Raw genomic sequence first — 25327 nt, 5'->3', positions numbered from 1 at the left:
TGTGTGTTTATATGCGTGTCCCATTCTGCTAAGTCAGGAAACTGCTGTTTCTTGGATGCGATTTTAATATGACCTGGGGCTTGGTGATGTACTCATCCTGACTGGGATTTCAGGCTGACACAGTTGACAAGCACCTTGGTCGCTGGCAGGGTATTTTGTTCTTCTAATTTGAGATGACAAAATCCTAATGGTTGACTTGCCTACCTAAGTCAAGGGCTAAGGTAAGAGGCACATGCAGGGTATGCTATACTCCATAAACAGCCAGTTAGAGACATACCAACAGTATATGAAGTGGGAATTATTTCCCAAGAGACAGCAACAAATCAGAGAGAAATAAAGTAGCATTTCCACACAGGATGGGCATCAGGTGAAGGTTTCTACCTCTGGGAGAGCCACACAGGCCTGGGCTGGGCAGGGCACTTACCCTGGTCTTGGCATCGATCTTCGCACCCCGGTCCAGCAATAGCTTCACCATATTTGCATTTCCTCGCTTCGACGCAACGTGTAAAGGAGTGATGTCATTCTGCAGGGGAAGCAGAGGAGACGTCACAGGCTTGACACATAACAGCGTAGGGAGGACACAGTTTCCCAAGCTGCTCCGACACTGGCCTTGCTCCACTCCCCTTTCCCCCTTTCAAGGTATAGATATTACACATCCCAACATGTCTCTAACAGCATCCTCTCCACAAAGCAAGACTCAAGAATTCGAAGAGAGGCAGTCTATTTGATGAGGTCCAACTTCATTTTATTGCTGGTGGTGTCTGACTACCCAAATCTTATTTATTTATTGTTTTGTCCTATTATAGTTCATTTGTTTTTATTGAGACAGGGATCACTATGTGGCATTGACTAGTCTCAAGCTCACAAAGATCTGCCTGCTTTAGCTTTCTAGGTGCTGGGATTAAAGACAGACAGCATAGGCCTGATGGCCCAAATCTTACATTCTTTTTAAGATTTATTATATTTTATGCATATAGGTCTACCTGCATTGCCAGAAGTGAGCATCAGATCCCATTACAGATGGTTGCTGGGAATTGAACTCAGGACCTCTGGAAGAGCAGTCAGTACTCTTAACTGCTGAATCATCATCTATCTGCGCTCCAAATCTTACATTCTTCAGTTAATGTGGTTTTTGTTTGCTTGTTTGCAGTGCTGAGTACTTCATGGTTAATGAAGAGCTTGCTAAAGACTTAGCTGGAGGAGTGTCCTGGGACTCAGGGCTTTCCCAGGCTCAGCAGGAATCTTGGGTTGTAAATGAGAGACTGTATTCATTGAGGTGGGAGATTCCCGGACCCGGACCCTTGCCTTGGCCTTTGGTGCTGGTGCCTACACATGTCTAAAAGCATCATTAGCAATCCCATTGCCCCTGCATTGACTGTTGCCTCTAAACCATCAGGGAAGCCTAAGTAGATACTGAAAACAATCCCCGCTGTTGGATTCTCATTCCTGGGTGCTGCGGTATGACTTGATGTCTCATTGTTCACAATGATTCAGTGAGATCACATGTTAACCAGGCTCACAGCAATCATACATGCAGTTTCAGAGCCCATTTGATGACTACCGGGTCCTGAACACTTCCTGCTCACGAGGAACTGGACCCCACTTGGCTTAGGTGGGGATGTGGACTCCGGGCCTTGCACTGTGTGAGGCAAGGGTGACTCCAGTCCCTGAACTCTTAGTACCTCAGTCAGTTTCCACAGGGTTTACAACATGCTCTGTGGGCCTTACAAACAGAAATGGCGGACACAACTGGGATTTAATTTCTCCACATCTTTTATTTTCTCTTAAAAAAATCGATTTTTTGACAATTTCAAGCACACACAAACATGCACACGCACATATATGCACATGCATACACACACATACACATGAACACACATTCACACACACATACACACATGTACACACATGCACACACTTGCACACACACGTACATGTACATGAACATGAACACACATACACATACACGCACATGTGCGGACTTATACATGCATTCACATACACACATACAGCACGTACACATACACGCACACACATTTACACATACATGCACACACACATGAACACACACACATTTTGGTCACATCCATCATTTCTCCATCCTACTTCCAGTGAAACCTTCATTCTAACAAGGCCCCCTTCTTCCAGGCCTTTTTTGGTGATCCCTGTGTTCATTTAGGGTTTCTTGCATGAACTAACATGGCTGGAGGGTTATTTAAATGACTAACTTTAAACATATAGTTAAAAAAATTAGAACATCCTATAATAAAAAAGTTCTAAACATAAAGTTTGAGGGAAAACCTATAGTAAATTTCAGATCCTCCTTATCCAGGTTCACTAAATATCAGCTGGGCACAGACAGAGCCTGTTTTGCACAGTCAGGGCCCTGAGTTCAAGTCACAGCCTCTCCTGTACACCAATCAACCTTTGGCGTCTACCACACTGTATTCTCTTGCTGCAAGACCCAAGAAGAGAAAGAGAATCTAATAAGTAGCTCAATTAAATCAACTTTAATGGAGAAAGAGTCCTTTCCTGGGCAGGCTCGGGAGAAAGACAGGGGAGAGGATATATATGTGGGGAGAGAGAGAGAGAGAGAGAGAGAGAGAGAGAGAGAGAGAGAGAGAGAGAGAGAGAGAGAGAGAGAGAGAGAGAGAGAGAGAGAGATATGCTGGCAATGCTGTTATCAGAAATAAAGCAGTAGAAATAACACCCAGTGTCTAAGCCTTCACTGTGCTCACACGCTATGGCCCTTTCTGAGTGTCTGGGTTCATCTTGATGCTTCATTTGCTCCCAGACCCTTCACAAGCCTTTCACTCTGCAAAGCTCACCACTCTCTCTTCCATTTCCTCTATGCTTATTCCTTCACTGAAGAAATCCAATAGTTTACTCTCTAAAAATGTCCACCACATTTATCTGGCTGACTGCATTTTCATGGAGTGCTGTTTGACATGAACTTTGACCTGATATTGTTAATTGTTACGCTTGAACTGAAAATTATTTTATTATTGGTCTCCTACCTATCTCTCTATCATCTGCTATCTATGTCATCTATCTATCTATGTATCATCTATGTATCTATGCATCTATCTCTCTATCTATCTATCTATCTATCTTTCTATCATCTATCTATATATTTATCTATGTATCACCAATGTATCCATCTATGTATCTATCATCTATCTATGTATTATCTATATATGTATGTATGTATGATCTATCTATATATCTATGTATCACCTATGTATCTATCTATATATCTATGTATCTATCTATCAATCATCTATCTATGCATTAACTCTGTATCTATGTATCATCTATCTATCTATTTGTCATCTATATATGTATGTATCTATCTTCTATCTATATATCTCTGTATCACCTATGTATCTATCTATATATCTATGTATCTATGTGTCTATCTATCTATCTATCAATCAATCAATCAATCAATCATCTATCTATCAACTATGTATCTATGTTTCTATGTATCTATATATCTATCTATGTATCATCTCTGTGTCTATCATCTGTCTATATATGTTATCTATCTTTATGTGTACATGTATGTGTGCTTATGCCACATGTGTAAACAGATGCCCTTGGAGATCAGAAGGATGAATTGGATCCCTGGAGCTGGAGTTACAGTGGTTGTGAACCTCTCAGTGTGGGTACCAAGAGCTAAACTTGATCCTTTCATAGATCAGCAAGCACTGTTAACCACCGAGCCATCTCTCCAGTCTTTTGAACTTAAAAAAACAAAACAAACAAACAAACAAACCCCCATATCCATCCATTCTCTTACAGATGGGAGGATTGTAAAATCTCTTTATCTCATCATTCTTGGAAGCCAAAATATAAATTAAGGTTTACTCTCATAATAGTTAATAATTAAAGAGTAATAGATTATTTCTATTACTCTTAGATAGCAAAGTATAAAAACAGTGATTCATTTCTTGAATAAACAAAGAGAAAAACCTCCTTGGGGAAAACCAATTTAATGTAGTGATACTGGTAGAGCTTGCTGACACCTGGGTACTGTGTTTCAAGAAGTGTATAAGTCAAATCCTCCCCTTAGGGCTCCGGGAACTCTGTAGATAAGAGGTGGAAAAAGTTTAAGAGTCTGAGGGATGGAGGTCATCAAGGAACAAAGGCCTTTTAAACAAGGCAGGAGCCACTCATGTATGAAACTCACAGAGACTGAGGCAACATACACAGGGCCTCATGTGAGAGAAGGACACACACCTCCATCCCTAACCCAGAGCTATTTCAATCGATAACCACTGGCAAAGGTAAAATTTGTCTTCTTCAAGGGAGTCTCACTGGGGAAACAAACCACTCTTAAGGGTAGGCTGCGCGCCTGGTAGTAGACAGCCAACACAGACGAACTCAGGGGGAACTGTGGAGGTTCGTTGTCTCATAATGTCGTGTCAGGGCACGGTGGTTATTTTACTTTATAGTATTTTAAGCCTCACAGGTCCTTGGTGTATATATTAAGGCTTCCAGTTTTATGTTTTGTGAGATTCCTGTGTGCATGTGAGTGTGTGTCTATATGTGTTCCTGGTTCCTGTGTGTGCACATGTGTGTGTGTCTGCATGTATATGTGCTCCTGATTCCTGTGTGTGCACTTGTGTGTGTGTCTGCATCTATATGTGCTCCTGATTCCTGTGTGTGCACATGTATGTCTCTGCATCTGTATGTATTCCTCCTGATATTTCTATGGCTTTTAAACAAAATTTTCTGTTTGTTTGCTTTGTCCTAATCTGACTTGCTTGTTTTTTGGTTTATCTTATTTTATTCTTCTTCTTCAGATACCTGTTTGTTTTTTTAAGGAGAGACAGAAAGAATGCCAGCCTGGTCTACAAAGTGAGTTCCAGGACAGCCAGGGCTATACAGAGAAACCCTGTCTCGAAAAACCAAAAAAAAAAAAAAAAAAAAAAAAAAAAGTGGATCCAGGTAGTAAGGGAGGTGGGGAGCTGGGGGAAGGAAAACTATAATTAGAATACATTTTATAAAAAAGAATCTATTTTCAAAAAAGGAAAATAAGTGGGTAAAAATGATGCCTGTGTGTATGTGTGTGTGTGTGTGATATCAGTCCCAGGACATTGTGTATGCCAGGCAAGCAATCTATTACTGATCTACATTCCCAGTCCCCAAATGAACATTCGGTGCACAGAGCCAGATGGCAGAATCTTGTACTTTGCAGGCCACACCACCCGGGAGGTACCTGCTCACCTCTGCCTCACGTGCATGATCCACAAGCAAGAATAACTATTCTGTGGACAGTTTAGATCGGCCAGCTTCTGGCTGAAGACTTCAGCTGGGCGGACCGGGTTGGGAACCCTGGGTGACAAGCTCAGGGTGGGCTTTGCTGGGATTGACGACAGTGGGAGACTAGCATGCCCTGGGTTGACTTGAGGTTCCTTTGATCTGTCTGCTCTGAGTCCAACCAGCAGCACTATGTGAGCAAATCTAGTACTTAGCCAGTAGGGGGAGCACTGAGCTAGGGAGCAACCCAGGAAGCAGTTGAACTGAGCTCAGTGAGCCCAGGACTAAGGCGACTGCTTCCCTGTGCTATTATTGTTCCTTAAGGAGAGGGATTTCCCAGGGTTGAAGCCTTTATTAACCCTTGTCACACAGGCCGATTGATTGGCAGGGTGAAGACCTCCAGTATCTTCTTCCTCTGCTTTCATCTGTAGTCTGTTCTCTCCCACAAAGCTGAGTTACATAGCCAATGGGGGCTTGAAGCCTAACGCCTTGGACTTCCTTTAGAGGAAGCCTCTATATTTCTAAAGCCCTTAGAAAGTATTATAAAAGGAACTGAGGAGACAGCTCAGGTGGTAAAGTGCTTGCTATGTAAACTGGGGGCACTGCCACATATGTATAATCCCGGCACTGGGAGGCAGAGGCAGACAGACCTCTGGACTTGCTGGCCAGATGGGCTAGTTGTCTTAGGGTTTTACCGCTGTGCACAGACACCATGACCAAGGCAAGTTTTATAATGACAGCATTTAATTGGAGCTGGCTTACAGGCTCAGAGGTTCAGTCCATTATCATCATGAGGGGACACATGACAGCATCCAGGCAGGCATGGTGCAGGCAGAGCTGAGAGTTCTACATCTTCATCTGAAGGCTGCTAGTGGAAGACTGACTTCTGGGCAGCTAGGATGAGGGTTTTAAGCCCCCTCCCACAATAACACACCTACTCCAACTAAGGCAACACCCACTCCAACAAGACCACACCTCCTAATAGTGTAACTCCCTGGGCCAAGCATGTATAAACCATCACACTAGCCTAATTTGCTATTCCTAGGTCTCAGTGGGAGACTGCCGCAAACAAATAAGGTGAACAGTTTCTGTGGGATGGCACTTGAGGTTGACCTCTGGCCTTGATATGCACAGTATGCATATACATTGCATGTACACATATATGGACATGCAATGAATGAGCACATGTGCATGCGTGCACATACAAATACAGCTTGCAGATCTAAGGCTTGGTTTTTATCCTTGCAACAATCCAATGGATGGTTCAAAAATAACTCCATCTGCTAACATGAGACATAGAGCTGTTCTGTAATTTGCCAATTAAGAACGTTCGCTGGTGGTAGGGTTGGGATCACAACTCTGGACCTGCAGACCCTCTTACACTGGTATTCTGGGATCAGAATACCTCTGTCTAAAGACTCTGCATCTCAAGTGTCAAGTGACCTTCAAACTGACAGGCATCGGGTCCCTTGTCATTCTTACCTCCCATAAGAGCTAGTCCTGAGAACTGGGAGCAAATCAAGACAGAAAGCGGTCCTGTGGAGGAATTGATGGGTATTTGCATATTGATTCTTTAGTTAAGGAGAAGGTCTCCTGCCTTCCCCTCGAACAGGGCCAGAACTGTGTTTCTATTGTGAAGCTGACAGCAGCACATTGAAAAAGGCGGATGATGTCAAGAGACTGAGAGCTTTGTTTCTCAGAGCCCGTGTTTCCTACTGGGATTGTGTCGGTTGGTACGAGCTTGCTGGGATTCAGGCTGGCATGAAGAGCCTTCAATTCCACAACTGCAGATAGAAGGGAGGGTTTGGATGCCGTGGTGTAAAGGCCCCCAAATGTATAAGCCTCGAGGCCAGATATACTCCTTACTAAAGCCTGAGCTAGCACGGAGGACCCCTGCCCCTGATCCAGGCAGAGCCCAGCTCAGAGTGACAAGCAGCAGCAGCCAACAGCATAAGAGAATTGTGCTGGACTGCTGGAGGAGAGAGAGAGAGAGAGAGAGAGAGAGAGAGAGAGAGAGAGAGAGAGAGAGAGAGAGAGAGAGAGAGATTGGGAGGGAGGCAGAGATAGGTGAGAGGACTGACTGCAAGTGGGGTGGTTTTGAGTCTAGGCAAAGTCTCCATCTGAATCTGAAGACTAGGTAACGTGAAATCTCAGCTGAGTCCATCCCTGATGACCAGATGCTGGCTCTCACATACACTCTTAACCTCTGTGTCATCTCTCCAGCTCAGTGTTCAACATTCTTAGCAGGGAAAACTCAAACGGCTTTAAGACTCTATCTCATCCCGTTCAGAATGGCCATCTTTGTTAAATGAATGGCAGGGCATGCTGGCGCGATGTGAGGAAAGAGGAACCCTTATATACTAGCTGGAGCAAGTGTAAGCTTGCCTACCAATTACGGAAATTGGTTTGGAGGTTTCTCAAAAATCGGAAACTAGAACTACCAAATGGTCCCGGTGCCCTGTCGGGATTCAGAACAGAGGACTGAAGTCAACACAGTACAAGACACTTGTGTGTCCTGCAGGTAGTTGCACTCACAAAATCCTCATTGTAGAGTCTGCTAGGCGCTCATCAACAGATGCATAGCTACAGAAAATGAAGTGCCTGTATGCAATGGCATTTTCCTGTCTGTGTTGTATGTGCTTGTTCATCTTTGTGGATTCTAGAGTGTACGCACATATGTGTGTGTGCGTGCATGCCCATGTGTTGTTCCTATCCTTTCTGCCTTGTTCTCCCCACAACCCCCACTGCGTGAGCTCACAGGCTACCTGTGAACTTCTGAGGCCTCTCCTGTTTCTCTCTCCCACCTCCCTGTAGTGGGGCTACACTTGGATGAGAGATTCATAAGTTTCTGCGTTTGGCTTTTGTGTGGGGCCTGAGGAACTGAACGTGGCACTTCTGCTCAGTAGGCCACATCCTCAACCCCTCAATGGAATTTTATACAGCAGTAAAGAAAAATACAATCATTCCAATTTCACGACAATGAGTTCGACCTGCTAACCAAAAGACAGACAGACTCAGGGAGACAAATACCTCATGTTTTCCTGTGCTCAGAGCGTGTTAACCAAAAGACAGACAGACGCAGGGAGACAAATACCTCATGTTTTCCTGTGCTCAGAGCCAAAGTTTAAAAGTGTGTGCGTGTATGCGGATGTACATGGAGATCACAACACAGGTAGGGGATCCTCAAGGGGTGCAGGAGACCTTAATGGATGCAAAAAATTGAAATGGTTGTGGCACATGAAAAATAAAGAAGAAGTGAGGACTGAGAAGAGAGGAGAGGATACATGGGAGGGGGTGGAGGGGAGCAAATGAAAACAGATATACTTTGTGTAGAGCTTTAAGAAATAATTAAAAGAGTCTGGTGGAATTTCAGCCAAGAGATGGAGTTCTCAAGAGAGTCTAATGAAATACTTGGTAGTATATACAGTATGTCATATGATACTATGTGTAGTATATTTATTATATGTATATTATCTATATTCTATATTATATTATTATATTATATATGCTCTATATATTATATTATATTTTATATATAGTATATATTTTATATACCATATTATATATACTACATATATTATGATATGTTTTATATATTAAATATATGTACTATATACTAATATGATGTGGAAAATAGATACTATTTATAAAATATATAATATAATATATACCATATATACTATAACTGGGCAATATATTATATAGAATATATATAGTATGTAGTATATGCTATATAATATATAGAATAAATAAAAAATATATAATCTCAGAAATGAAAAATTCTTTTGATTAGTCTCATAAGTAGACATCTTTAGAGCAAGGCAAAGAATCAGGAATGTTAAAAGATATGCCAGTTAATAAAATTTTCACAGTAAGATATAAAGAGAAAGAAATACCAGGAATGGCATCAGAAGATAAGAGTCAGATGCAAGGAATGGGTGAAGAATGGACCCAAAGCAATATAAGAAACAACACCACACAAGCTCTAGGGGCAGACAGGTCACCAGCTGAACACCCTGTCAACAAATCATATGCAGAACACAGTCGGATTTTTGGAGATGGAAATAAACTGTGAGTCTCCAGAAAGCAAAAGAGACCACTTACTACTAACAGACCTCAAAGAGGGGAACAGATACGGATATTCCCAAGACGGTAAGAGTGTGGCTACTGTGCAGAAAATGAGACCTACATGAAGAACGGAGAGGCCTCTGGAGACGACAAGAATGAAGAGAAATATAAGAAATTGGTCACCACATGAAGTAGAAACAACTAGAATGACTGTGGGTTTCATGGTGTACAGGAGAATGTACACCACAAACTCAGGGAGTCCCAGGGAGGCCTTAGAGCTCTCCTGTCACAGGACTGTCGTGTCCTATGTAAGGTGAGGGGACGTTAGAAAGGACACCGAGAGACACATTCCCTTGGAAGTAAGTGACATGACTACATAATATATAAGACATAGAAGAGCAGAAGAAGTCCCTCAACATTTGTATTTGCACATACACGCCTTTTAAAAGGGCTACACACACACACACACACACACACACACACACATACACACACACGTCAGGCCAACAACTCATTTGTCATTCATGGGAGGGTTGTAGACATCTTATGTACCCTCATCTTTTCTAAAAATAACAGCCCTGGACATTGGCACAGGGCACAGTGGGAAAGTGGGTACTTTTCAGTACAACCAGACCTGCATCGCGCCAACACTGTCTGGGTCTCAGCTCACACCGGTGGTCTGTGTGCACGACTGTGACAGGCATGTGTCAGCTTTACCTGCTCAGCAACAACCCTTGCATCTGAGCTTTGAAATCCCCTGCCCTTCACTGCGGCAGAAGGTCTGTGTTATTTGTGATGAGAAATTTAGATTAAGACACAGAAAAAAATAACTTCAAGCTAGCTAGAGTCTTTAATCTGATGTGATTTGTCTTTGAGATAGCATTTTTACCACGTAACTGAAGGTGACCTTGAACTCTTCACCTTCCTACCTGTCTCCCAAGTGCCGGTTCACAGTAGTGGCTGGCAAAGCTGGCCTGATAGGAGTTTTGAACAAACTAAAGCAAATTTTGCTTTAGAATGAATTAGCATATTAATGGAATGTGTTTTTTTTCTCTTTTACCAAAGGATTTTTTTTTCTCGATACATTCAAAATGTTACAGAATACATTAGCATTTGACAATGTGGTTTAACAGATAAGGACATCAGAATTTATTCGGTCTAATGGCAAGGAGAGAAAAAAAAAAAACTCAGGGTGGTTAAGCCATTTACAGAACTTGGATCTGGCCAAGATCTATAGCTCCCAATTCCCAGGTATCATCCTTCCCATTTTACCAAACCCTTTGGGCTTCCTTAAAAGCCACAATTTCATCACCCATACAAACAGTACCTTATTTAACTTTTCTATATAATGTTATTGAATATAATTACTACTCTACCTGAAAAGTAAAGCATTAATAAGCCTACCCAACAGCTTCCTTTCCCTGTCATTTACTTCTCAATCATTTTTACATATGATGGCTATACACGCATACACGCGCACACACACACAAAGTCAAACTCATACACACATATATGCTTTATATACAACGAAGAGAATTGGCTGTATAAATATTTACAGAGGATACTAACAGGACATGGATAACTATTTAGAATATTGAGAAAACAAATTTACAGGATAAGCAAGCTTAATTATTTCAAACTTCTGGGTCCGTTATCTGGCCAAATGCCTAACAAAACACAGATCATGACTGTTTCCATATTGGGAAGGTCTCTCATTGCTCTTACACGGGGCTTCCTGGCCCTTTCCTCAATCACCTTCCACCTGGACTTTCACACGGACCTTTGCATCAGCAGCTTCACCCCTTAAAGACATCAAACTACAAAACTGTGGTTAAGACCCTAACTTCGTAGGGCCCATTTTGCCTCCCACTTCTCATGAGGGGGAGCAGCAATCACCGGAATACGGTGATTGTCTCCTGGGCTTTGTGCAAGCGTACTGGATCATTTCCTAGGAGATTTTACAATGACGATTATTATTTTGTTTTCTTTTTCAAAACAGAAAAGACTTTGCTTTATTTTCATTACACACACGTGTGTGTCCATATCTGTGTGTGGGTGTGCTCATGTGAACCAAGGTGCTGTCCTAGAGGTCAGAGGTATCGAAACTCCTGGAGAGGAGCAGAAACTACAGACAGCTGGAGCTGGGAACTGAACTTGGGTCCTCCGGATGAGCAGCAATGCTCTTAACCACTGGGCCATTGTTTTTTTCCCCAATCCATTACTTTATTTGCTCTTGTGTATTGAAGATATGTGCACATGGGGGCCTGTGTACTGTGGTGCACGGGTGGAGTTGGTTTTTTTCTTCCACCTTTTTTGTAAATTCCAGGGGTCAAACCTCAGGTTGCTGGGCCTCCACCGAAGGCAGCTTTCCCTCTGAGTCATCTTAGCACAGGCCACTGTTTATATGACAATGATTACTCCCACCCCAGGCCCCTACAAAAATCTGTGCTATGTATTTTCAACTCTAAAACTGGCTTAGAAAAAGAAAGAAGACTGCTAACAATGAGAAGAAACCCTATGCCGGCTGTAACTTTACAGGCACTCCTTACACATCCACATAGACGCACAACTCACTGAGTGTGAGAACAGACCTGGTACTCAAGCTCCTACATGTGCTGTCTTGCTGGATGCTGGAGGGAATGAGCTATATCCTGTAATTTTATATGTGCATCCACGTGACAGACAAATACCTCCCCTACCTCCATCACAGGGCTGGCAAGAGATACAACTGTGACAGAATACACCTTAAATTCTAGCATCTGAGAGGCAGAGGAACACAGGTCCCACAAGCTCAAGAATAGGCTGGTCTGTATAGAGTGAGTTCCAGGCCAGAAGAGTCACATGAAAAGTGAGGAAGGAAAAGCAAAAAATGTTCCTTTTTAAAATCTCATTTAATACAAGATGGTCCTAGAAAGAGAGATATTAAGCTTATCCATATTTTACGAATGATCTCCAAGACTCAAAAGTAATTTGCCACAGTTTTCCTGACTCCAGGTTGCTACTTCCTTCACTAGGCTAGTGCTGTGTTGGTGAGAAATTACCTGCAGCAACCCTCCAATCTTAGGGAAGTATGGAGAATCTAGAAGAAGGCCACAACAGTAGTGGATTGGGGTTGCTGGACTGTCACCCACGCTCAGTTCTAGAGCTTGCCCAACACTATGTGCACAATTCAAGACAAGCTAGTTGTGTTTCTTGGCATCACATATTTCTTACCTATAAAATCAGGCTGCTAACACTGAACGCCAAGAGGCCTGCCTAGAAGGTGCAGAGATTAGACATGGAGCTAGGCAGGGGGACAGTCAGATGGGTCAATGAGGAAAGGCGGTTGCTGCCAAACCCTGATGTCTTGAGTTCGATCCCTGGGACCCACATGATGGCGGGTGGGGTGGGAGTGCAGAGCATGAATGCATGCAGCTTGTCCTCTGCCCTCCACATGTGCCTGAAGCATGCATGGGTTCATGCCCGAATGTGTTCAAGTGCATGCATGAGTGCGCACGCAAGTACACACACACACACACACAGACACACAGACACACACACACACAGACACACACACACACACAGAGTACATACATGTGCACACGTGCACACAATTAAATGCAATAAAAGAAATAAAAAGGAATGGAGCCTGGTAGTTAAGAAGCATTCAAGCGCCAGGCAGGACACTCTTCATTCCTATAGAGACAGTGACCAAAGCATGTGAGATCATTGCTCCACTTGAGGCTATTATGAAAGAATTATTTTGAATAGAGAAACTTCAGGTAATGCAGGCATGAAGTCACCTGGTGAAATCAGAAGGTTCCAGAAGAGGCAGCTCTCAAGATGAATACAGGGGGTATCAGAAGAGAATGTTTAGGGCCACAGCAAGACTGTGCTGTTATGGGCAGCACAGCCGAGAAACCCGGGACATCAGGCTGGGGAGGGACAGACACCATACTGGAAGCACACATGGTAACTAACAATGCACGTGCTATTCCTCAGTAGGAAGGGGTGGGGTCCTTCCTACCCGTGGCTGTTAATGCCAGAGATCTGGAATAAACAGTTCCCTCTGTTGAGGATTGCCTAGTTATTTCTCCCTTCTGTGTTCCCATTAAAAACACAAGTTCACTTTAAACCATCTCCAAGCAAGGTCATTTCTGCTTTTCCCTAGAGCAAGGGCAGGCCGATTCCCTACCTTGCTGCGACAATGCAGAATTTACATCGGATTTAAATTAAATGAAGGAGGGCTGATGACTGCGTGAAGAAATTATGTATGGGAAGGGTTACTGCTAAGAGAAGGAATAAGTATACCATCTTAGCTCTGAGACCCCCCAACCCCCATCCCTCTGGCTTCAGAGCCCGCTGGACTTCTGTGTAGCTAGCATAATGGGGTGGCTTTCAATATACTAATAGTGGTAAATTACATATATGTTAACATTTTGCTTTGTTTTGTTTTAGCCACTACGGGCAGAATGAAGTAAGCCTTCTGTGACTCGCACCGTGGCACAACCTCTCTCCAGAATTCTCTGCACCTTGAAACGTGGAACTGTACCTAAGAGGACATCTGTCAAGTCTTCATTTTGCTTCTGTCTTGGTGTCTGTCTGTCTGTCCAGGACATTTCATGGATGTGATCACTCAGCTTTTGCATTTACTGTGATGGCTCATTGCACCCGAGCAGAGGTCCTTTGGTGGCATCTGGAGTGCAGTATGCTTCTCTTACTTTTCCTGAGGTGGTGATAGTCTAAATGTGTATCACCTCCTGCTGATCCATTCACCTGCCCCTGGACAATGGGGTCTTTAGCTTCTAGCTTTTCCTGAACAATGCTGCTAGCAAGCCAGGTGAACAATCTCCCTCTACAATGCTTTCTTTTTGTGGGGTTGGGCTGGGCGTGTACCCAAAAGTGGAATTGATGGTGCCTACAATAATTTTTGCTTTCTCTCTCTTTTTAAAAAAGGTTTATTTAATGTATATGAGTGCTCTATCTGCATGTACACCTGTGTGTCAAAAGAGGGCATCAGATCCCATCAGAGATGGTTGTGAGCCACCATGCGGTTGCTGGGAATTGAACTCAGGACCTCTGCAAAAGCAGCCAGTGCTCTTAACTGCTGAGCCATCTCTCCAGCCCCCTTACAATAATTCTGTTAAGCAAACAAACACTCAACTCTTTCATGGGGGCCAGATGGTTTTACTTTCCTATCATGTATGTAAGAGTTCCCTGGTCTCCAAACTCTTGCTTGCTCTTGTCTTATCTAGGTTGCTATCCTAATAGGCATTCAATACACCATATCAATTCTTTGTTACTCTTATTTTAGAGCAGTGGTTCTAATCCTTCTTAAGGCTGTGACACTTTAATAACAGTTCCTCATGTTGTGGTGACCCCCAACCATAAAATTATTTTCGTTGCTACTTCATAACTGTAATGTTGCGATGGTTATGAATTGTAAATGTAAATATCTGATATTCAGAATATCTGATATACTACCCCTATGAAAAGGTCAGTCGACCAACAAAGGGGTCACGACCCAGAGGTTGAGAACCGCTGAAGTAAGCGTGAAGAAGGCTTTCACATTCTGTAGACTAGGCTGGCCAGGAGCTCATGGTGATTCTCCTGTCTCGGCCTTCCAGGTACTAGGATTACAGTTGCCACCCATGGTACCCAACTCTACACTTTTAAAATATATCTTTCAAAGTGCGTTTCAGTTATTCCACAAAAGATGAGCAATCCGGGGAGAAGGGCTCAGGAATTCATAGGTCTAGCTAAGAGCTGCTGGCAGTTAACAGGTGCTAAGAGAGAGACAGTGTTCTTCAGGAGTGTGGACCCATAGTGTGCCCGTGTTTCAGTGGATGACCCCATGCCCATGCATACACTGGCAGCTGTAACAGAACTCAGTGAGGTGTGACAACAAACAAACAATCAAACAACAAACAAGGATGTGAAATCGCAGTTGGGAGGGGGGGTGTGAGGGAAGGTTCTGGGGAAGTTGTAGGGGATGGGGTAGATACAGTCAAAATACATTTTACTATGCATGGAATTCTCAAATGAAACTAACAAAAAGAGAAATGAATGCTTTTAACTCAGGGGGTGGGGGTGTGGGGAAATGAGGTCTGGCAAGCACTGAAGAATGAAATAGTAAATTGGGTGCTGGGGAGACAGCTGAGTAGTTAAGAACAATGGCCACTCTTTCAGAGGACTCAGGTTTGATTCCCAGTTCCCCCACAGCAGCTCAAAACTGTTTGTAGCTCCAGTTCCAGAGGATCTGACTCTCTCTTTGCTAGTTTCCACAGACACCAGGCACACAAGTAGTGCCCAGACAATTGGCAACAAAACACTCATACATGTAAAATAAAATAATTAAATTTGAAAAAGTGTCAAAACCACAAAATCAATTTCCTTCCTGTATATTGAAGAGTGTCATTTCAAAATTTGGGTTCAGTGAGGTTTCTGGAGATTCTAGACTTTTAGTGATGCTTCTCATAAATAGAGTGGTTTCAATAAATCACTCCAACCAGTTTCCTAACATTCTACCACCCAAACCACAAAGCCAAAACATGGAGGGCCACTGGAATGGTAAGTCTTCCTTACCACTCAGTCAACATTGATACATCCAGAGCTTGTTTCCAGGTGAGATTTTTTTTCCCTTCTATTCCCCCTAGAAAGTAAATGAACTTTTACAGATTTTCGGGATCCCTGCTCTTTGGAAATGTATCTCCCCCCCCCCCCCCCCGTTCTTGGTTAATTGGCCTCCATTTTGTCTCCAGATAAACAAGGCACTTGCTAAAGTTTCAGACACATGAAGGAATGGAAATGGTGCCTTTGAGGCTCATCAGGGCTAGAGAAGGAAGCCTCTGCATGGGCGCAAAGCCTTTGTCCTAAGGAGCAGATATGTTCTGCCAAGAGCCAGAGCCCAGTCCTCGGCTTTCCAGCCCACTGTGCCCTGACCTCACACTCCTCCAGCTCCGTGGATGCTCTAGCTTGGATGGTTCAGAACTGAATCCACGAGGCTGGAGAAAAAGCCCGAGTTCAGATCCCTGCTCTGCAACTTTATTCCAGGTGAGACCTGGGACCATCAGTTAGTTCCTTGGTGACTTCAATATTTCCCTCTGTCAAAATATGGAACTTCCTCTGTTCTTGTGGGGTTCGAAGGAAATGCTACATACACATGTCCTTTGTAAGCTTTAAGATGCAATGTAAACCCAGATTGTTATTAAAGTGCTGTAAACATTAAGAGAATGATTAAGAGACAATGCCGTTTTTTTTTTTTTAAAGATTATTTAAAAAGACTTCTATAATGCAACTTTGGGTAACTTGTAGACAAAGACTCTCCCAGCCTGACCTTGGCAAATAGTTTCTAATCTTGTCTGATCAAAAGAATCATGGGACATGCTTGTTAAAAACGTGGCTGGCCAAGTGCCCACTGCAGACTTCGAGAGTCAGCAAGAGGCCCTCACTAATGAACTATTGGGAAATCTGTTTTCAACCTCTAGACTCGTTCCTCGTAGTGAAAGGCTTGCCTTGTAAGCCTTGCCAAGAATGTGTGTTCTGTGTCTTTGTTATGAGGTCACTAGATTTCTAGCTATGGGAAGTTCATTGCAAATATCCAAAGCATGATTATTAAAAAATAAAGGATGGATTTAATTCATCCTGTACCTGGATATTCCCAGAGAACAAACTGCCAGACATCAGATTTCTCTGGCCTGTAGCCTGCATGAAGTTTATAGGTAGGCACACATGGGCCTTTGTTATCAGAATCTTCCAACTTCATTGTAACCTTATGTTGATTATATACGTACATGCGCACACGTGTGCACACATACACACACACACAGACACACACACACAGAGCTTCTTTTGTGGTGTGTGTATGTACATATGTGTGTATGTGTGTAAATATGTGTATGTGGATATGTGTATGTATGTATATGTGTGTATATATGTGCATGTGTGTATGTGTGTGTGCATGTGTATAAATGTGTGTATGTGCATATGTGTATGTATGCATATGTGTACGTATGTGTATGTGTGTATATGTACACGAGTGCATATGTGCGTATGTGTGCATATGTGTATGTGCTTATGTACATATGTGCATGTGTGCATGTGTATGTGTGTGTATATGTGTATCTTTCTCAATTGCTCTCCAATTTACTTTTGAGCTGGTGTCTCTCCCTGAAGGCAGAACTCCCCGACTCAGCTAGGCTGGCTAGTTGGCTATTGAGCTCCTGTGATCCTCCCATTCCTCCATCATCTCCTCCAGCGCCGGGGCTGTAGCTAAGTGTTGCCATGCCTGGCTTTTTATGTGAGCTCTGGGATCCCAGCTCATGTCCTCATGCTGGCAGAGGCTGGCTAAGCTCTCTCCCTAGTCCCCACGTCACTGTTTCTTATCCTAAATGACTCCAGAGTCATGCACAGGCAGTTACTTTCTAGCTCCCTGGTCTAAAATGGAAATCATTGTTATACTCAAGGGCTTACATAGAGCTCTATGTGCAAGTGGGGTCCTGTGAGTTCAACAAGGTGGGAGTCTAGGTCGGCTGGAATTCTGCATGAGTTTCTTCTTTTCAAAGTTCTTATAGTAAGAACTAAGAGATGCTGTCAGGGGCACATGTGTATATGTGTGTATGTGCATGTGTGCATTTATGTATGTATATTTATGTATATGTATGCATGTGTGTATGTGTGTATATGTATGTTTGGTGTCTCTAAAGGAGTAATGCCATGGTGAGTACCAACTTCTAGAGCAGCAGTTCACAACTGAAACACCACCTGAGTAGCAAAGTTACAGTTACGGAGCAGCAGAGGAAATAAATTGATGGTTGGGGTTTCTAAGACCATTGGCAATATGTGTTTTCTGATGGCCGAGACACACAGGTTGAGAAGCGCTGGTCTAGACTTTCTCCGCTTCCCTTTTTCCCGGGATGTGGTCCTGCTCTCTCACATGACTATACATAGATGCTTGATTCAGTATGTTTGGGCAGCTGTGTTATGGACACTGGACGACTGCATGTGGGATTTAAAGCAGACCTTCCTTATGCACAGAGGCTGTGCTACTCTCATTGCATGCTAAGCCTTGCGGAAAACCAGAAATGCCTCTAGGGTGCAAAAGATCAAAGTATATTATATATAAGTAGGGAAATGCCATAATGAAGCCCGCCATTATGTATAATATATGCTAATCATGGACAAAAGTGTTCTCTATCAATTACAAAGTCTTCCAAGGAAAATGATGCCCCCTTATCCCTTGACAGGTTCTGGGAGGACTGTGGGGAGCACAGAAACCACCATCGGCAATGTCTCACCCACAGTCCTCTTCCACACATGACCAGGGATAGCAAGTGCACGTGCTCCCAACCAAGCCTGGCTTCACTTCCACACACCCCACAACATACAAGGAACACTTCTATCTTAGCTCCTCCATGTGCACCATCAATAACTCCTGTCTATGTGCCCTCAGCCTGGCTGTCACCGCCCTGATTGGCCCAATCATTCCTCTGCAGACTCAGCCACACTTGGATCTGAGATGCAGCCTCTGTTGTTTTTCTCCTTTTCGTGTTTAATACTTCTTTTGTGCTCATACTAGCGTGTGCTCCACCTCAGAGCTCTCATATTTGGACCGACTCCAATAATTGTGTTTCTAGTGAAGTGTCACCTTGACAGGTTTTCCACCTATGTTAATCCACACAGGTCTCCTCTCTGAACGTGTCTTCCCAGACTCTCTTGCTTCAGAGGACCATGCACATGCCTAGAGGCACTTTCCCCTCAACTCTGGGGTGTGCAAAGTGCTAACTACTTCTCTTTATGGGCTCCTCTGCTCTTCAACAATCCTCAAGTCACCAGAGGAGGAGTCCAGGATGAGGGTGCAGCTGAATAACCCAAAAGTGACATCTTTGGACAGGCAGTATGGGGAATGTACTGGGATATTCCGTGGGAGGTCAGCCCAGGTCATGGCAGCCCAGTGCAGCTTCTGGAGCTAACTGGTGGAAAGGGAAAGTTTTTTTTTTTTTTTTTTTTTTTTTTTGTGCAAATGAGGAAAGCTAAGCTCTGCTGACTCCGGCCTTAATAGAATTTTGATTTGCAGGATTTCAAAATAAGATTTATTTAGGTCACCAAAAAAAATGCTCTCCGTACATGGACTGAAGTCCAGGGGAAATGGGAGAGGGACAGGAGCCTTCCAGTTTCCGTCACTTTTTTGTTGTTGTTGTTGTTCATTATTGGAGTTCTTCCTTCTCCAGGCTATACCATGTGACTAACTTCTTTTTCTATTAAGATTTATTTTATCTTTATCATGTATGTGTCTGTGTGTTTGTGGGTGCCAAGGAAGCCAGAAGGGGATATCCTATCCCCTGGTGTCTCAGTTGCGAGCTGTCTCACATGGGCATGGGGAACCAAAGTCCAGTCCTCTGCAAGAGCAGCAAGTGCTCTGAACTGCAGTGCCATCTCTCCTCATCCCTTAAATACTTCTTAAAGGCTGACTTTGCACTGCTGACCTAAACCACAGCACACTGTCCTGCAGGACATTCTGGACGTGACATTTCTGATTATTGGAAGTGCTCCAGAGACCTGCCACAATGCTACAATCTATTTATTGGACATGTGCCATGCTCTTGAGGGAAGTCTGTTTTAGAGTGAGTGAGTGACCTCTGGTGACAGTGACAGCCACCACCACAAAGGCATCAGGAGCTCCTAATGGTTGGCCGCGCATCTCAAGTGAGATGGACATGGATAGTCTTCTTCAGGTGCCAGAGCATGACCATGTATTATGACCTCTTAGTGAACCCACTGTGTGTACGACAGTGCTGTCACTTACAAGAGAGTAGAGGGGTGAACTGCAAGGCCTTGTGGGAATCTAGCAATGTGCCTTCAATATGATCTACTTGTCATGAAAGTCAGACAGGATGGCTGGGCAGTGAGGAAGGGCCTGCATTTGACAGTCAGCTCCCTACTAGTTCTTTAGGAAAGCTGGAATAGAAAGGTACGGTGATGGGCACCTTTAACCCCAGCACTTGTGAGACAGATATAGGCAGATCTCTGTGAGATCTTGGCCAGCCAAAAGTACAGAGTGACACTCTGTCTCAAAATAAAACAAAATAAACCAAAACCCAAAAACTTGCAGGTCAGACTGGAGGAAGTGGTACATGCCACTGGTCAACCTCTTGGGAAGCTGAGGCAGGAGAATCACAAGTTTGAGGGCAGCCTGGAATCCTTAGTGAACCCTGGCCCCAAGAGTCAAAAAGGCCAGGTGATGGAGGGATCCACCCCAGACCGTGTTCATGACCAGTGCCATGTGAAGCAAGGCCATCTGCCCAGGTCCCATGTGTTCCCTTTCTCTGTTACATATTGTGTGCTACTAGGACACTCACCTCTTTGGGTGAGGAACAATTGAGTCCCACACCATGTGGAAAGAGAGCAGTGTGGCTCCTGTGTAAGAGTGGGTCTAAGGCACATATATTTCTTCAAAGAAAGCACACAGGAGACTCTCCAAGAGGGTAGAATTTAGAAAAACATCGACATGGCCTGCAAGTTGTAAGAGCAATCTACACAAGGGTAGATTCCTCTACCCACCTTGTAAAGACTCACTTATTTTGTCACGTCCAAGATAGAAATGCTACTGTGACCATGGCAACAAGAGTATGTTGGATGCAGGGACTATGTAGGGTGGCCATGTTTCTATAACTCATATCCTTTTACCAACATACTCACATCCTCACCTTTATTTTAAATTTTTTTTTAAGCCTTTGATTTGGTAGACCCTACATTGGGAGATAAACTGATTTCCAGAGCAGCTATGTCTATAAGGATAAAATGCAAATAAATAGAAGCTATTGGTGTCTTTTTAATTCCTTTTATTTGATTTACAAAGGAACTGCAATTTGAGGGAGATGCATTTTAAACCTGTGCATGTAAAGATTCAGTTTCAGAAACCAAAGTCTGGACTCATTAATTCTGAACCAGTAAAATAGTCAATAGGGATTCAGCCATACTCTTAAAAAAAAAAAGGATGTATGGATGGATGTATATATTTATATAAGTGCTCTATTTGCATGTATGCCTGCATGACAGAAGAGGGCATCAGATCCCATTTTAGATGGTTGTGAGATAACATGTGGTTGCTGGGAATTGAACTCGGGACCTTTGGAGAAACAGTCAGTACTCTTAGCCACTGAGCCATCTCGCCAGCCCCAGCCATATTCTTAACTGGGGCATGCTGATGTTCCTCTACACACCCTCTGGAAGTTGCTTAGAGTGTGCTCTCACATTCCGAGTCTGAGGTCCTGATGCTAACACCCCGAACCCCCATGGCTTGGCTGTCCTTAACAAGGCCATCTACACATGTGAGTTGAATGATGCTAAAAGCACTCCATCCTTTAGCACCTGACATTCACCACTTGGGTTTGGTGAATGGCTTGGGGAATTCCACGGACTCTCCTGGCATCCCTCCTTACCCAGTATAGCTGATCTTGGGTGGGGAGCAGCTTGTAAGTCTAAACACATTTCAGACCAAAACAATCAGAGTTTGGTGAACTGGGAAAGAATCAGGCTTAAGAACAAGATCCACTCTATATAATAGGCAGAGAATCCCAGAAGCGATGTTGTTATTCCCCTTTGAACTTTGTAAACTTACACTCAGTCTCTCCCAGGGCCAGGTGCTGAGTTCTCAACCCTGTAGACTCCACAGTGTGCAAGAAGATACAGATTTGACCTTGAGGAATTAAAAATCTCTTGTATGTAGAGCAGGGTATGGGAGGGGGCTGTTAGTGTATCTTATTGCATTTCAGTCCTCACATATAATTGAGATATTAAGTATAAGAGGCTAACATGGAAGCAGGAATTTATTACATGCTTAATTAATTATAGCTTTTAAAGCACTGTGACCATAAGTTCTACCTGAGAGAAAGGGAAGGAGACAGGGAGGCTTCTTAATGTTGTTCACACTTAGGGACAGCCCTCCAGTTGAATGGAATGCCACAGAGCCTTTTGGTGACTCCATTGGTATGCTGGTATGCCAAGGGTGCCTGGTCATGGCAGGGAGACAAAGGGCTCTCTGGCCACACAAACACCCTGCCTTCTTGTTTTCAGAACAGTGAGGAATGGTTTTCTGAAATACATGGCTTTTTAATCTTCAAAGAGCCATAGCTATAAGGATCACATTCACAGTCCCTACTGAGGTCTGCCCTGGAAGGCTCAGAGGATGAAGCTCATGTTAAAGTCAACCGCACGGAGGCTGGTGTGGAGAGATGTCTGGGAAGCAGAAAGAAGCTACAGATATCAGTGGTCTTGAAAGTACAGCACTGTAGATGTTGCACAATGTAGATGCCAGACAGGATGTGTGACAGGCATAAAGCAGGGCTAACAGGATGCTCCAAGAATAGTGAAGAGTGGAAACCTACTGGGCAGGGAGCAAACACTTTCCCTGAGAGGCAGGTGACATTCAAAGGTCACTGTGCCACCATAGGGAAGGCAGGCCTGGGATGTGGGGCAGGGGGTGAGAACAAAATTGAGCTAATCTCTGACAGTTCCAAAGTGTTAGATATCAGTGGTGTGTGCTACACAAGCTGCTTGCCACAGGCAAATGGTGAGTGCCTGAAACATTCTCGAAAGGTAGGACATGAAATGTTATGGGTCCTACTATCTAGCCCTGATTGGCCTGGAACTGCTTGTGCAGATCACAGTGGCCTCAAACTTGTAGAAATCTGCCCAGTTAGTGTGTTGCCACGCTCAGCCCAAAGGATATCCATTTTAAATTCCGGTTCAGTTAAAGTTAGCCACACTCAGGAATGGCTCGGACAGTCTAGGTACGGAGTAAACAGCTCTTGCTTCTTGCTTGGGTTCCAAGGGTTCTCAAAGTAACGATAGATCACAGGAGCCAGCTATACCAGGGCTGGTATTTACAGCCAGGACTCCAATTCAGAGTGTCGCAGAGATCCTTGGACACTGATGTTTGCTGGCAATATTATGATGTGTTATATGTATGCATAGGTATGTATATAGGCATGAAATTGTCAAAGCATTAATTAATAAAATGTGTAAAGTAGAAGTGTGGTTTTGTTTTGTTTTGTTTTGTTTTAGATTTATTTATGTAGCCGGGCAGTGGTGGCGCACACCTTTAATCCCAGCACTCAGGAGGCAGAGGCAGGCGGATTTCTGAGCCTGGTCTACAAAGCGTGTTCCAGCACAGCCAGAGCTACACAGGGAAACCCTGTCTCAAAAAACAAAAACAAACAAACAAACAAACAAAAAAGATTTATGTATTATATGTAAGTACACTGTAGCTGTCTTCAGACACTCCAGAAGAGGGCGTCAGATCTCATTACGGATGGTTGTGAGCCACCAGGTGGTTGCTGGGAATTGAACTCAAGACCTTTGGAAGAGCAGTCAGTGCTCTTAACCTCTGAGCCATCTCTCCAGCCCAAAGTAGAAGTGTTTATGCATTTCTATATCCATATTCCATATATACATGTGTACATATATTCAAAGGTTTGAAGTCTACATTTGTTATATTACTTCATTCCCCAGTTCCTCACAGCCACTTGGCAACAAACGCTTGCTTTTTCTACTCCATCCTTCTAGACCTACTCTGTCTGTTTTAATCTGTAAGCCACCTGGAATCTTCTAGAATGAACCTCTAACCCTTCCAGGGGTCAGACTAGGAAACAACTAAGCAGGAGCACAAGTGAATCTCCTTCAGTCAGCAGGAGGGACTTGACAAACATCCACTCAATGTGATTTGGCCTTTCCTCACCCCAGCCTGTAAGTGGTCCTTCCCAGAATGACAATCAGCAGGCCCTCTGAGGTGTCTGAGTTATAGTCTCATCCCCGAGAGAGGGAGGATTTGCAATGAGAACAAGGGTTGGGCATCAGTTCAGACGGTGTCAGAGCTGTCAGAGCTGTCTCAGTTCAGGCTGCAGAAAGCTCACACTGCAATGCAGCGTTTAGCAGTTCTATAGGGGACCCAGGGATGGTGTGGGTTAGCTGCTTAGATGATACAAGGAGACACACTGAAGGTGTCAGCTGAGGCAGTTTATAAATGCAGGGCAAAGTTGCAATTCGAAGATTTAAACTGTTAGGGTGCAAGTCTGGGAGATATGGAGCCCCTCCAGTTGTCAGAATCTCTCATGGGATGTCAGTCCATTTGCCTCCCCTTGGTCATACTGGTTTGTGTCTGTCCCTCGTCGGTTTCAGAAACACCTACACCTGCAGGTGCTATCCTGGCTCCTATGCATCTGGCTTTTGACTAGTTAATATCCCCTCTCTGTGTCCTTATAGCACTGCCACCAGCCTATAGCACTGCTACCGGCCACAAACCTCAATCTGCAACAGTTCAGTCCTTCTTCATATCCAGTCACGGTAAGCACACAGAACCCCACACCTCCCTCCCTAAAGACAAAGACTGCTTCTGCTGTTTGGTATTTTACCCTAAATATCTCCTCCTACACCACCATCCACACCTGGTTCTCAGACTGTGATTTGTGGTTATAATTTGCAGCTGGTTCTTAGCACATAAAATTGATCGGCTACCCTTCATTGCTCTGAGCAGCTTGAATGTGACCCTAATTGCAAAGTTCACCTTGCTTCTTTCCAGAGGGAAACCATGACCGAATCTGCCTTTGAGTATAAGTAGGGAGAGACCTCTACTACCTTAGTGCAGCAGACAGATTCCTAGTGATGGGATTACTAGGAATTTAGAACGTAAGATGGGCAAGCTCCTTCTAAAGAGTCTCCTCTGACACCCTAAAGCCAGCCAGCCATCACAGCCAACAAAGAGAAGCAGAGGCTGTTGGGAGTCAGCAAGAGTGCAAGGCCTAATATATAACCCAACTGCACTTCAGCCTTCGCCACACAGTGTCGAGAGCCCTCATCAATCGGGACAGGCTAGGGAGGATGGCTTTCAGATCCATCAAAAAGCAGCAAGTGTGGTATATTTTATACCAACCCAAGTTGGTATCTTGTTTTGCATCACTGAACAGTGATGCATGTGAGGTTAACATGCAGGTCTGAGGTTTCCATCGATCTTCAATCA

At 43.8% G+C, this 25327-nt stretch overlaps 1 protein-coding gene across 16 annotated transcripts in view; it reads right to left on the bottom strand.

The window, feature by feature from the left end:
• The window catches only part of Ank3 (ankyrin 3), a 632326-nt gene that overhangs the window by 175832 nt on the left and 431167 nt on the right, over positions 1-25327 (bottom strand). For all 16 annotated transcript variants that reach the window (XM_085842859.1, XM_085842860.1, XM_029482226.2 and 13 more), the window contains one exon: positions 425-523. In XM_085842859.1, the coding sequence (XP_085698985.1) occupies positions 425-523 (99 nt within the window). The remainder of the gene's footprint in view (positions 1-424; positions 524-25327) is intronic.

This window comes from Mus caroli, unplaced genomic scaffold (assembly GCF_978045245.1).
Source record: "Mus caroli unplaced genomic scaffold, Mus_caroli_1 scaffold_9, whole genome shotgun sequence".
NCBI lineage: Eukaryota > Metazoa > Chordata > Mammalia > Rodentia > Muridae > Mus > Mus caroli.
The sequence above is the reverse complement of the archived record's forward strand: the minus strand, read 5'-3'. Positions and strand labels throughout refer to the sequence as shown.